Below are 15,007 nucleotides of genomic sequence, written 5' to 3' on the forward strand. Positions count from 1 at the left end.
TAGTCTCAGTACTCAGACTCTTCTGCATGTTGTGTGGGGGATTTTCCTAGCTCCCATGGTCCTAAAGCATATCTGTATGCATGTCACTGTGATAATGAATCTGAAATATCACACTCGCACTCTGTGTGTGGCTCCATTTTTGCTGAGTGGTCATACTGGGGCTATCAACTTTCTTCCCATCTCCAGAGTGGAACAGAAATGTACCCATCCTGCATTCAGTCCCTGTGCAGATTAGATCTTGTATCATAGTCCCTTCTGGCAGAGGTTGTTCCTAAGACCAGGTCTACGGTATAAATTTACACTGGTATAATTATGCCACATGGGGGTGTGAAAAATTCACACCCGTGAGCAATATAGTTATACCAACCTAACCCTCGGTGTAGATGGCGCTATGTCGACAGGAGAGCTTCTCCCACTGACATAGCTAATACTTCTCATGGAGGTGGATTAACTACGCTGATGGGCAGTACTTTAATTTGTAATGAAAGAGGTGCTGGGGTTCAAGCAATTTTTTTACATTCATAACAGACACAGAAAGGCTAGAGGTACCGGGGCTACGAACTGCCAAGCCTAGAGGTGCCAGGGCTCAGCCCTGGCACAAATTAACACTGCTGACGGGAGAAGCTCTCCTATCAGCATCTTCACTAAAGCACTACAGCATCACAGCTGCATGGGTGCAGCTTTTGAAGTACCGACCTGCCCTAAATGCAACTTCCTCCTGAACCAGCCAGTCATGCTCCTTTGTTAAAGCAATACAAGGCTACATGCTCAAGGGAGATAAAAATGATGCCTCCAATAATCGCAGTCTGGGAGAGGTTTCTCATCAGCACAACTGATCTCAGGTGACCTACATTGTAGTGCAGATCCCTGCTGCTGAGCAATAGTGGTCAACAGTGGTATAATGATTATTCATGGAACATGCTATTTCCCCCCAGAGATAGCCAGGCTGACTTGCAGTGATTCTATCAGCCCATTAAGTGATGCTGTCCTGTTTTCTGTGTGATGGGGTATCAGTTCACTGTCCAACGAGCAATGAAATTGAAACAGTGATAGCACAAGCCTCCAAAATTTGCATTCAACAGATCAGATCAATCTAATTTGAATATAGTGCTCAAGTGTGTGGAAGTCTACCCCCAGGTTAGGAATCGTCCATCTTCATGAAAGGAATTTAATAATTCCCCTCAAGGCAAAATGCCATGAATGCTGAGGTACATTAAAATGACCCTGAACAGGCCCTAAAGCAAATATCTCTCCAAACAATGAAAGAGTAGAAAAAAATATTTGAACACCCTGAACTGCATAGGAAATTCTCATCAGCTGCACTGACCTAACCCAACTGTTTGGCTTCAGTTGGAACAAGGGTAGTCTTATTTTATTTTATTTATTTATTTTGTCAAGGTCCAAATGTTTTGGTCAAGGAGTAGTCCAGGTCCAGACTCCAGATAAAATGATGATGATAAATAAGTTTAAACATTTTTTGGGATCTGTTGAAAAGCATCTGGTGGTCTGGATTTGGCCCATGGGCTGCCTATTGACTACCCCGAGTTAGAATCTGACTCATGCTGACCTCTTACGAAGAGTCTCCTAAGTGACACGTTTTCAGTGTGGGTCTCCTAACACAAGAACTAGGGGACTTTCAATGGAGCTTAAAGGTGGCAAATTCAAAACTAATAAAAGGAATTTTTTTTCAAACAACATGTAATTTGACTGTGGAACTCTTTGCCAGAGGATATTGCTGAAGCCAAGAATGAGCAAAATTCAAAGAGACTGGCCATTTGTATGGATAGCAAAATTATCCATAGTTCATGCTAAGGAAAATATTGGATGGGAGGTAAAACCCCGTGTTTTGGGGTGTAAACCTATCTCTTTCTAGTGGGGATTAGGATGAGATCATGGGGGCAGAATATCCCACATCTGCTTCCTGTGGGGCTCTTTGGAACATCAGGCCACTGTCAGAGGCAGGACTGTAGACTAGGTGGACCTGGCCAGTAGGATGACTCCTATACTTCTGTTTCCTGTGTAAGAGCATAAGAGCAGTCATAAGGCGAAAGGCTCTTGGGCTACTTTGGCATTCTAATCTATAAAGTGGAGATATTGTTTACCTCCTTTGTAAAGCAGTCTGAAATCTACAGATGAAAAGGTGCGTGGTGTTAGTAAACTCTTGCTTTAGCAAGTCAGCTTGTCTCTGTTGTGACTTTACTCATGATGTCTAACGGCACTGGGTCTGAAGTCAGGAACATTACAGTTCCCTATTTGAGGACGCAGATTGCTCATCAGCAGTGTCTTCAGATTCAGTAAGCATGTCAACCCCAGCTCCTTGCTATTTGCCCAAGGGGCCTGTGTTGGGACTGGCGCTTGGCAGGAGCGATCAACGGGGCACAGCATATTTACATGGAAAAATGTGAGGGAGGGCTGTGCCGTCTGACTCCATCAGAATATCAATGTGTGTGTTGTATCGGTAGCTTTTTCATTAACATATTTTTTCCTTCTCTTGCATCTGTCTAATAAAGCTGGAATAATACAAGCTCATAGTATTTCCACTATGCAGGAACTAGAGTAGCATGACCAAGCCAGATCTCCTATTGTTGTTTCAGCTCCATTTAAAAAGTGCCTCAGAGGGGTTATTTGTATCCATTTTCCACTTAAATATTTCTATTATAAACCCCACACAAAACCATAACTAAACTGAGGCAAAGGCAGAAGACAGGCTGGGAGTCTGTATCTGGCAATAGTTATGAACAGGAAATCAGTATGACTTGTTCTAAAATCCTTTTGTGCAATGGAGATTGTGTTGGAAGTCTGCCCCTGCTATGGAATACAGACAACACATTAAGGTCTTGGGGTAGGATTCTCCAGATGAGGATGGGGTCAAATGGAGAACAGCTTTTAGATAATATTTGACAGACTCGCTCTCCTGTTTCCAGGCTGAATAAAAGCCAGGGAAGATTTTATAACATGAACTGCAACCATATTCCCTTGGGCCGTAGTCTCAAATTTCACAAGTGAAGTAGAGTCAGAATGACTCGTTACTTGGATGGGAGATCATAAAGGAAAACCCAGGTGCTGTACAAAGTGGTGGTGCCATTCCCTGCTGACCTGCTCTAGATTGTGTCTTAGCACAGCACCCTCAGACACCATACTATGTGGGGTGCTGTTTTCCCATCAGCTGTAAAACCGGGACCTGATCGTTTTGTCAGTAAAGATCCTGTTGTCCTCTTCAGCAAAAACAGTAACAGGGGACTAGTCCTGCTGTACTCCAACTGGAATCTTGGCAGTATATGCATTCATCTACCCTAAACTCCCTCTGCATTTGAAACTGGATACAGTATTCTTCATCATTTCCTGCCCTAAATTGCTATCCAAATGTTCTGGATTCCAATCGTACATCAAGATCCTCTAGTGTGTACCTCTGTAGAGACCCATTGATTCACAGGAGTAGGGGTTTGCACTAGCAAATCTTGATGCTGGATCAGGGCCTTAACTAACTTCTCTTATGTTTTTATTGGGACTATTTTTATACATCTTCTTGTAAAGCCAGGTGGTTCAGTTACCATCAGTCAAAATGTACAAAGCTTCTGTAGTGAATGAGTCTCTCCTATCCCTAAAGAGACAAGGGTTGGGATGGTTTGGCACTGTTACTGATGAAACACATTTAATGTACAGCAAATTGAAATAAACTTTTATATACTGTGTTATCTTGGGGGGCAGTATGGTCTAGTGGCCAGAGCAGAGACCTGCGAGTCACACCTCTTGGCTGCCACAGACTTGCTAGGTGACCTTGGCTAAGTAACTCTGTTCCATTCATTTTCCCATCTATAAAATGAGGATAAAACATAACCCCTAGGGGTGTTGGGAATTAATGGGCTTTTTGAGTCAAAGGTACTATTTTAAGCCTAGTGCATTACAACGTTCATTTTTTAATCCTTTGACTACCTGGGCTGTATAGTCGTAGAGCACTCTGTAATCCTGTGATGGTGTGGTTGCTGCTTGTTCACCCACATTAATAGATGCATAGACTCCATCCACTTTCTCGTCTAGAAAAACAAGGAAACAAAGAGTTCACAGACTTATAAATGCAAGGAAACATTTGCAAGTGTTCACAAACACAAGGGTGTCTATTCTTCTCCCTGTGCACTGGGATGTGTGTGCCTAGAGAAGCTGCTATTGCCTCCAGGTAAAGCTATGCAGAACAATTGCCACTGTCTAGAGGAGTCAGAAACTAGCTTTCGCTCCATACATGGTAAGACTGCAGGGTAAACATTTTCCCTGCTTAAAATATAGTCCCAAATGATCTAAGGAATAATAAAACCAGTTTGTGGTGGGATCTGTGATTTTTCTGAGGGGAAAAATAAAATCTAAAATATAATGCAGGGAAAGAAAGGTTCAGTGAGCCTTAGTAGTAATTTAGATGGTGCCATGATGGAATATATTACTGGAATAGTGGTTTTGCTGAGGTCTAACCTAGTCAGTAAACTGCGCCAGTGAGCTTTTACATGTCCAAATGCACACTCTACCACCATTCTGCACTTGCTCAGCCTATAGTTGAACTGCTCCTTACTACTGGCCAGGGTGCCTGTGTTTGGCTTCATAAGCCATGGCATTAAGGGGTAGGCTAGGTTCCCCAAGGATAACTATAGGCACTTCAACATCCCCCAACAGTTATTTTCTGGTCTGAGAAGTAAGTTCCTTCCTGCAGCTGTTCAAACGGACCAGAGTTCCTGAAGATGCGAGCGTCATGCACCTTTCCTGGCCATCTCCTGTTGATGTCGGTGAAATGTCCCTTGTGATCCACCATTGCTTGCGGTTTACGTACTGGCTGCCAAGGTGGTCTGGTCCCCAGATAGGGGATATGCATTCCATCTATCGCCCCACCACAGTTAGGGAACCCCTTTGCAGCGAAGCCATCCACTAAGACCACATTTCCCAGAGTCCCTACCCTTGATAGCAGCAGCTCAGTGACTGTGTTGGCTACTTGGATCACAGCAGCCCCCACAGTAGATTTGCCCACTCCAAATTTATTCCTGACTGACTGGTAGCTATCTGGTGTTGCAAGCTTCCAGAGGGCTATCGCCACTCGCTTCTCAACTGTGAGGGCTGCTCTCATCTTGGTATTCTTGTGCTTCAGGGCAGGGGAAAGCAAGTCACAAAGTTCCATGAAAGTGCCCTTATGCATGCAAAAGTTTCGCAGCCACTGGGAATCATCCCAGACCCACAACACTGTGGTCCCACCAGTCTGTGCTTGTTTCCCGGACCCAGAATTGGCATTCCATGGCAGGAACCTGCCCCATTACCACCATGATGTCCAAACTGCCAGGGCCCATGCTTTGAGAGAACTCTGTGTCCATGTCCTCATCGCTATCGTGATTGCGCTGTTGTTGCCTCCTCACCTGCTTTTGCAGGTTCTGCACATACTGCAGGATAATGCACGAGGTGTTTACAATGCTCACAATGGCAGCGGTGAGCTGAGCAGGCTCCATGCTTGCCATGGTATGGCATCTGCAAGAGAGCAGAGTTGCAGCAGAAGCAGTGGATGATGAGAGATTCCACGAGAATAGATATTTATAGAGAACAATGAGAGGACCTGCGAGGTGGATTCACGGCACCAGGAGAGCAGAGTTGCAGCAGAAACTGCGGATGACGACAACGGTTAGCAGTCCTACTGCACTGTCTGCTGACAGCAGTATGACATCTGCACGGAAAAAAGGTGCGAAACAATTGCCGCTGTTTTCACAGAGGGAGGGGTGACTGATGACATGTACACAAAACCACCCATGACAATGTTTTTACCCCATCAGGCATTGGGAGCTCAACCCAGAATTCCAATGGGTAGCGGGGACTGTGGGATAGCTACCCACAGTGCAACACTCCAAAAGTCAATGCTAGCCATGGTACTGTGGACGCACTCCGCCGACTTAATGCGCTTAGTGGTGACGCACACAACTGACTTCTATAAATTCAACCTAATTTCATAGTGTAGACAGTCTACACTAGCACTTATACTGGCATAACTATGTTGGTTTAAAAAAAAAATCACACCCTTATCTGCCACAGCTATACCAGTATAATTTTTAAGTGTAGACCTGACCTAAGGATTGCTCAAAAAGAGCTTGATCCTGCATCTCTGCAGCCAATGAGAGTTTTGCCATCAGTCCAAAAACCCCACCAAGGCACTCTTTCAAAAGCATTTAGCGCTGACCTAATTCTGCTCTCATGGAAGTCAATCCTCTTGCTTCATAATAAATAATGGACATTAAGGCAAAAGAAAGAGGCAGTGTTTTAAACAGGCAAATATCACGCTATTGTTAAGATAAAAATCTCACAGTACAAACACTATGACTTTAGGTGTTTGCACTTAGCCAAAATTTGGAACATAATTTAGTCCTGGCTGGTTAAAAGAAGCTTATTCGTAACATTACAGCATTCCTCCACAATGCTGTACTTGCAGGGTCTGTCCTCCTGCTGAGGCATGAGGGAATTTCCCATGTAAACCACCTGTACATCCATGGGGTAACAGAGCCCTTGCAGAGACAGGATCCCTGTAACCCTTCCCACAGTAAATCCTGATCCCACTCCCAACAAGTGATGTGTGGGTTCTTTGATTGGTGTGAGGGGAAAAAAATTGACTTGGATTCTTCAGATGACTGAAAGAACAATGTAGCAGGAAGTGAAGAAGCTGAATGCATGTAGATAACCATGATATGCACAAGCCTCTGAAGGCCTTGTCTTCATTCGGAACAAAGTTGTGTTTTTAACTTGAGTTAATTAACTTGAAATAAAATTTTAAAGTGAAGATCAGGCCGTCTGTAATTTTCACACAAATTGGTAAATCAAGGTAAACCCTAGGCTCCTGCAGAGTTGTGTTATCAGCCTGCAAACTTGTGTGAAAACAAATTGCCTTGTCCTTGGTAGGATTTTACCTCATGTTAATTACCATGTGCTCACTAATATGGGCTAAGAATTCATGTTTTTTTCCTAGTGAAGACACACCCAAAGAGTCTCACGCACACCTGGGCAAACTGCAAGAAGAATGTAGGTACCAAAATCCCATTAGATTACCATACATATTCTCTCTAAATTTAGAGGCATGCTTCTGCTCCCTAGAAGTCCATGCCAAAACTCCCACAGATAGCAGTGGATGCAGGATCTGGCCTCAGCTCATTAAATGAGACCCATTCTGTCAATGGATATGAGCACGGGGTTCCCACAGGCACCCCCAGAATCCATCTGTGTATAGTATTTGGTCCCAAGAGTAGCATCTCGTTTTACAATGAGCCTGCTCTGATCCTTCAACAAAGTCACAATCCACCCTTTGTGACATAATCGCTTCCACAGTAGTAAATTCTGATGACAATAATGATCCGATAGTGGCCTTGATAAATAGCATGATCTAAACTGGCAGAAAGGAGAAGTTTAATATAATGCAGACACACAAACAGCTGTGAGCAGATTGGGGAGGCATTAATTGTGACCAAAGCTGTTCATATGCTACTGTATAGACATGTGGGACCCAATCCTGGGGGGCACCAAATGCCTTCAACTCTCATTCAAGTTGTATTCATAGGGACACCATTGAATTCTATAGAAATAGACGGCACTTAGGCTCCTTTAAAAGTCTGAGCCCAAGTCTCATTGAAAGTCAGTGGAACACAGACTCCTAAATGCCTATTTCACTCTTGAAAATGAGACTGAGGCTCCTAAATCAGTTAGACATTGTAACTCTGAGCAGAGCAACATCTACATAACTTTAAAAACCCAGTCCTCTGCTCCTTGGAGTCTTTAAACCACGATTTGAGGACTTCAATAGCTCAGACATAGGTGAGCAGGTTTTTCGCAGGAGTGGGTGGGCAAGATTCTGTGGCCTGCGTTGTGCAGGAGGTCGGACTAGATGATCCTAATGGTCCTGTCTGACTTTAATATCTATGAATCTAGCCTGCATGAATGGCACTGAAAATTTCCACTGTTCGGGGAGTCAAACAGAGGGGATTTAGGAGAGAAAGTATTCCATTTCTGGGTGGCTGAGTGGACAGGCAGATGTAGTGAAGGATGCATTTTTTTTCATTCGGGGAACATCACAGTTTAAATCTCCTTAGCTGGTTTTAAATTGAGCCAATAAAAATGTCTCAAACCATTATTTCCTGTGCTGTCAAAATATTATGCTTTGGTGCCCTCTAATGAGAGTGACACAAGTGACCTGTGCAGGGCCATCCTTACGCATACCGCTTATGCGGCTGGGCTGTGTAGGGCACCTGAAAATTTGGGGCACCCCTGGGTCTTAGTGTCCACCTTGCCGCCTCTTCCTATCCCTGGTCCCTATTCTGACCCTTCCTGCTAGCTGCAGCAGCCTGGTGAGTCTTCCTCCAGAGGGGATCTAGTACTTAAAAGTGAAAGTGCCTTCCAGCCTGCCAGATCTATTAGCACAAGATTGAAACTATTAAATAACCTTCCAAATGGTAATGAAGTCATTTAACAGGCATTTGCCAACCCCCAGGTATATACTATCAGTTTCTGAATTTACTGACAAAAGCAGTTGTGCATTACTGTAATATTTACTCAGAACATGTTAGTCTACAGGACCTTAGCTTTAAAAATATTTCATTAGTGTTGCAAAAATTACATCTTTAAAAAATCCTTGCATAGATTTTTTTTTTTTTTTTTTTTTTTAGATGCACAATCTGAGTATTCATCTTTAGCCTTAAATGCTTGGATCTTCAGACACAGTTTTTAAAATAAATCCTTCAAAAGACCACCCTTATCTAAAATACACATGTGAACCTGGGCTGAGGCACAGGGGCACCAGTTTAATATTACTGCATAGGGCCCCATAAATCCTAAGAACGGCCCTGGACATGGGATTGGTAAGGCAACATAACATTTGAAGCAGAATGGATGCCTGTGTTCCTAGCGAGACCAGGCTGGGCCACTGGAAGGCTTGGGAAGGATTCCCCATGCTCTACGTAAGTAGAGGAAAAAACTGTGTTCCTAGACCTTGAGGTCTCAGTCAGAATTTAAACTTCACACATCCACAGGACTTCTTAAGAATAGTACAGCTCCTATTAGTCCCCATGGTGGGGGAAGCTGCTTGCTACATGTTTGTGCCATACTGATGTCTAGATTATAGTCTCATGCTAGCTCATAAGATAGATAACATGTTAATGTCTTATCACATAGTTTATTCTCCATGCAACATGCATGTAAATGATTGATTAATAGGACCAGATACATTTTTTGATTTACATTTGGTAAAACCTACCAAAAGGAGGGGCTGTGGGAATGATGGTTTCACTGGAGTTTCTGCTATTTCCATGTAGCAATCCGGAGAATCTGTGGAACCAAAAGAAGCTGGTGATGGAATGTACAGAATATGTTGTATATTCCTCAAACTTCCAGAGCGCTAGTCCACTGCCATGTAATCTTCCTCATTCCTCCCATTTGTCACCAACTTTTTTGGCCAAAGGTTTCCTCTTCGGAACCTTTTTGTTTGTTTTGCACTACAGCAAACCCATTTAATTTTCATTTAAAACAAACCCTGGCAAACTAGTAAATCTTTTGAAATTTGCCAATCACTAAACTGTACACAAAATATATTATACATTTATTATTTTGTGATAGTTTTATCTTATAGACAATTCAAGATATAAAGACACATGAAGCAAAGCTTAAACCATCCCATCGTGACAACATGATAGATCTGTTGACTGGTCAATTGCAAGGGGTGACATCCTTTTCTTTCCTCCTCATGATAACACACTTGAATGTAGAAAATGCTGGCTTTTGGAATGTTGTAGAATATAATACAGTTTTAAAATATAGTGAACTATTTATATTTTTTTTTTCCCTGGATGTTTCCCCAACCAGCATAAACTGTACTGGTATAAGCAATCTTCTACCGATATAATTGGGTCCACATTAGGGCTTTCATCGGTATAAATATTCCTGTATAAATCTCATCCTTAACCAACAAGGCTAGACTACTGAAACTTTTAAGAGCAGATCAGGCTTAAAGCTATTTGCTAATCTGTGGCACGGTAGTGCACTATGGTTTAGCACAGAAGGTATTGCTGGAAAAGACAACTCTGTCTGTCCCCTTCTCCCCACTTAAGTTGTTTTTGTCACTATATGTCCTGGTGCTATCACAAACCAGAATTAAGTGTACCCCAATTACTTGCTGGCTGGTCAGTTTCTTTTAAAGTTGTCCCTTCCCCTCCCTCCCTTCCCGCCAGCAACAATGTGAATAGCTAATCTTGCTCCACTTTAAATTCTGTTAAATTAATTGTTGGTATATGTATATGATATCACATATGCCTTTCACCACGATTAAGGAAACAATTACTTTCAAGATCCAGATTTGTCACTTGCATGTATGTAACCATATATTGCTTTATACACAGAAAAGCATTTCCACAAGGAACCAATATACTCACCTTTTCATCATCCCACAAGACTGGACTGGGCTGTTGCTACATCTAGGAGATTCCCTGGCATAATAATTCTCATATCCTATTGGAACTACAATGGGATAATTGTTAAAAGCAAGGGTGTAAAGAGGCAGAAGGTACCAATTTTTCCCCTCTACCAGCAATGCAATTGATTTGTTTCCATAGCATGGTGGTTAGTCTTCTAGAGCAGGAGTGGCCAATGGAATTCTGCAGTGTAACCACTCTCCTCTTTAATATATAGGTGCAGACCTGTGAGCTCATCTACACTAGGAAAACTACTGATGACAGATATCAGTAATGGGTACTGCTGAGCTGATGCTTAATACAGTTCTGCTGCAAGTACAGACCCATCCACACCACATTCAGCACCATTTCAATAGTTATGTTCCAATTCTAATCAAGATGGCTGCTGCCTCAATAATAGGACTTGTGCCATCTTGTCATCCCATCTTTGTTTAAGGAGCAAAAGCTAATCACCCTGCAGCTCTCCGCTACTAACTGGGGATGATGACACAGTCAGCTCTTCTGGGTTTTTTAAATGTATAGACAGAGATTCAGGAATTCCAGCCACATCTGGGGAATTTTTTGGCCCTACTGTCAGATGCTGTAAAGTAGGTATTTCCTGGTCTCCATTTGTACATAACTATCAGCCTACCTCTCTCGTCCCCAAAGAGAGAGAGAGAATTTGCTATTGACCCATAAATACTTATTCTTTTTCAAGTAGTGTCCCTATGGGTGCTCCACTTTAGGTGTCTGTGTGCCTCTGCACCTCTGATCAGAGATTTTTGGTAGCAGTGTCCCACTGAGCCCGCACATGTGCTCTCCCTCCCTCGGGGTCTGCCTCAAGGCTATTTAGCACTGCACGGGCAAATCCGCATCAGGTCCTTCTCTACCGCCTTTGGCCTCTGAGGGAAGGAGCAGTTGTCCCTTCCTTATCTGTGTCATTAGCATAAGTAGTGTTTGTTTTGTTACCTTTGTTCTCCCTAAAAGTACTCAGGCTAGTGTTTTTTGTTTGTTTTATTCCTTTGGTTTAAAAAGAAAAGAGAAAATGGAAAAGAACTTCACTTTCCTTCCCTGTCTGGTGGCATTCCCCTCTCTTTTCCCCCCCCCCCATCTAGTAGACTCATAATTATTTTCTTTCAGTTTAAAAAAAAAAAGTAAAGACGCTGTTCTTCTGCATATTCCTCCCTGCTAGAGCATGACACCCCCTGCCAAGGGGCTTGCCTGGCTCTCTCTGCTCCAAGTGGTGCCTCTCCTGCCAGGAGTCAGTTCCTGTAATGGCCAGACACTCACTGTGCCTGGGAGACCCTCACAGACGTGCTTTACCTGCCACACCTAAAACTGCAGCCTCACAGGAGCTGGGAGCTGAAGTAAAAATTCCTCCTATAGAGAAAACACTTCAGTCTGCAGGGGCCTCCCGTGGGTGTTGACCCCGGATCATCCCCGGAGCCTTCACTTCAAAAGGGGTCGAGTGGTGAAGAGGAGAAAGAAGAAGCCACCAGCAGACTCCCCCCAGAAAGGCTCCTCCCAGCAACTGGCCAGCCAGAGGGGTGTTCCCCAGGGCGGCTGTCTTGGCCCCGATCCCCGAGTAGCTGGCCAGCCAGTGGGACTCCCCAGAGCGGCCACCTCGGTGGGACAATACCAGCAGAGGAACCTCCTGCTGTGAGCTCAGCTGCCGCTGGGCTCTGCTCGGGGTGGGCACTGGAGCTCTGGAAGCTGAAACCTGAGAAGGGGCTTCCTGCTCTGGGCTCTGCCCTGCTCTGAGCTCCGCTCCCGGCACCCCAGAGGGCAGTTACCCTACCATCTCTAAAAGAGCAGCATAGAGAAACCCTTTGGTACCAGATGCAACAAAACTCCCATCTAGGAAGTGTTCTGCCCCTTCCTAGCCATTGATACTGACTACAGACACTCCTCTGGGGTTCCAGAGGAGCCCATGGTAACAGGTGCTCTGATACTCTGGAGACCTGTGGCCTCAGTACCCAGGGAGAGACAATTACCATACCGTCTCTAAAAAAGTGGCACCAACAAACTTTTTGTACTGGGCAAAACTCTCATTTAGGGAGTGCTCTGCCCAACTATCGGTACTGACAATGTACCACGGACCCTCCTCTGTGGTACCAAATGAACCCATGGTACTGCATAAGCTCTGGTACCCTGGAGACCTGATGACTGGGGAAGAACCACAATCCCCATTACTTGGGACCAGGACCCCGGTATCGAGCGCATCCAGAATCGCTCTTAGCACTGGGCTGTATACTGCCAATACCCCAGCCAGCGGCACCCTTTCCCACTGACGAATCTGACACTGGCCAGGAGGAGATCATTCCCTGGTCCCTCAAGGTGGCCCACCACCACACTACAAGGGTCATCCCCAATTCCATCATGCCAGCTGCTCGTGCCTGCCTTCCTGCCTCTCCCTCCCTAGGCCATATTGTAACTCTTCAGGTACATATACACACACACACACACACAGCACGACTGTCTCTGGTGTCTCTCAGGGAAAGTCCACCAGATGGTTTGCTACAGCCTGGCATCTGAGCCAGAGCAAGAGCACCTGAGCCAGGACAGGAGAGAGCTTTTCAGAACAGGAAAGAAGGGGGGGGGGGGGAAACACACCTGAAGAGGAAGCTACCTCTTCAGCACACTTCTCCTCATCTGGGAGAGATGAGGAGACTGTGCTGCCCACCCCTCATAACTAGGTGAAGATTTTAGAACTTTCTGGATTTTATCAAGAGGGTGGCAGACAAGCTGCAGATCCACATCACAAGTTGGTGGAAATTCTGCACGCTACTTCTCATCTAGAACTGTCCTCCCAATTAATGAGCTGATTCTAGATCCCACCAAAATCATCTGGCAAAGCCAGCCTCCATCACACCAACCAGCAACAGAGTGTAAACAAAAACAATCCTACATCTCTACCCAAAGAGGCAGACTTTGTTTTCAACATCCGCAACCCAACTCCATCATAGTGGATGTGGTTAATGCATGAAGCAGGCAACATAATGCCAAGTCAACTCCATATGCTCAGGCTTCGCAAGATGACGTATTTATCGACAACATTACTGTTTAGAGTCATAAATTACCAAACTGTCATGACCAAAACAATTTTGTTAATCTTGGGGAAACCCAGGATGTTTCTGAAACATTACTGGAAACACAAAAAGAACAGATTCAGACCATTCTTAGAGAAGGTCAGTTAATAGCCAGACTGGTCTGAGAGACACCACTGGATGTACCTGTTACAGCTGCCCGCCCAGTCTCCATGACAGTGCTACTGAGGTGGCTTGTGGGTTTTTGTTTTTTTTTTTGTTTTGTTCGCTACACTTCTCTAGATTGCCCAAAGAGCTACAGACTTCCAATTTGAAGGGCCAAACTCTTTGAAGAGAAGACAGATTTTCTCTCCATCTCCTGAAGGATTCTTGGACCACACTACACTCCTTAGGAATCTACACTGTGGAACAGAGAGAAGATGTACCTCTCTACCACACCACAGATCACAATCTTCTCAATACTCACCATCTCTGTGCTCTTTTGAGCCACAGTGTAAGAGTCCCAGGGCTCAAAAGTGAAAACAGTCTGCACCCCAGTCCATGACCTCTCAAACTGCCTCTTATAGGCACTTTGATGAGCTGGTAGGGGGCCTGAACAATGATACCTTACAGCATCAGCTGCCATCTGTGCACCTGTCACACCACTCAGAAGTCACCTTACCTTACTTCACAGCAGTTAGGCAGAGCAAAGAGATTGATTTCTAGCCCTGAACTTACAGGGTGCCTACTTCCATATCTCAATACAACCATCGTACAGGAGATTTCCTACTGCTTACCTCTGGGGCAGGATCATTATAGGTACAGACTGCTCCACACAGGGTAGTCTCCAAGGTTCACTTCATTGTAGTGGCATACTAGCCCCGGTACAGTGACTGGACTTTATCAGCACCAACCTGATGCAGTATAAGCGAGAGTGCTCCTTTCACTACCCACATTCACCACCCTGGGACACATGTCTCCCTAATATGCTGGGGAGCTCACCTACACAGCAACAAGGTTCAGGACAAATGGCCTTCCACAGAAATGACCTTCCATATCACTCTTTTGGGGCTAGAGGCTGTCAGGAGTGCCTGTGCACAAACTCTGCCTTTCATCAAAAACAACACACAACGGTTATGATGGACTTAATGTGACCTGTATATTTTGTATAAACTGCCAAGGAGCTGCCAGATCTCCCTCCCTCTGCAAGACAGCATTCAACCTTTGAACTGATGCACCCATCACAATGTGCTCCTCTCAGCTGTCTGTCTACAAGGGATACAGAACAGGACAACCAACAGTCTCAGTTGGAATTTTCTCACGACAATGAGTGTATACTGAATTCACAGGTGCTTCAAAATATAGCCACCCTTTGGGGAAACATTCACTGGCAGTTGCCCTCTCCTTCCCAGCGGACAGGGCCCACTTGTAGGTCTTTTCCCAGTTTCCTACCCTATCCAAGATTCTGTTGAAAATTCAATGAACCAAAGCAAGAGTTATTGTGATTGCCCCTCTTGACTATGACAGGTCTGGCTCCCTTAC

General features: G+C 44.5%; 1 protein-coding gene across 1 annotated transcript in view; it reads right to left on the reverse strand.

Moving 5' to 3' along the window:
* PSTPIP1 (proline-serine-threonine phosphatase interacting protein 1) overlaps positions 1-15,007 on the reverse strand; it is a 93,536-nt gene that overhangs the window by 1,446 nt on the left and 77,083 nt on the right. The window contains exons 12-14 of the mRNA XM_084640957.1: positions 10,422-10,506; positions 9,251-9,321; positions 3,934-4,034 (exon numbers count right to left, since the gene is read on the reverse strand). Of these exons, the coding sequence (XP_084497083.1) occupies positions 3,934-4,034; positions 9,251-9,321; positions 10,422-10,506 (257 nt within the window). The remainder of the gene's footprint in view (positions 1-3,933; positions 4,035-9,250; positions 9,322-10,421; positions 10,507-15,007) is intronic.

Source organism: Lepidochelys olivacea (assembly GCF_965140295.1).
Source record: "Lepidochelys olivacea isolate rLepOli2 genome assembly, chromosome: 10".
NCBI lineage: Eukaryota > Metazoa > Chordata > Testudines > Cheloniidae > Lepidochelys > Lepidochelys olivacea.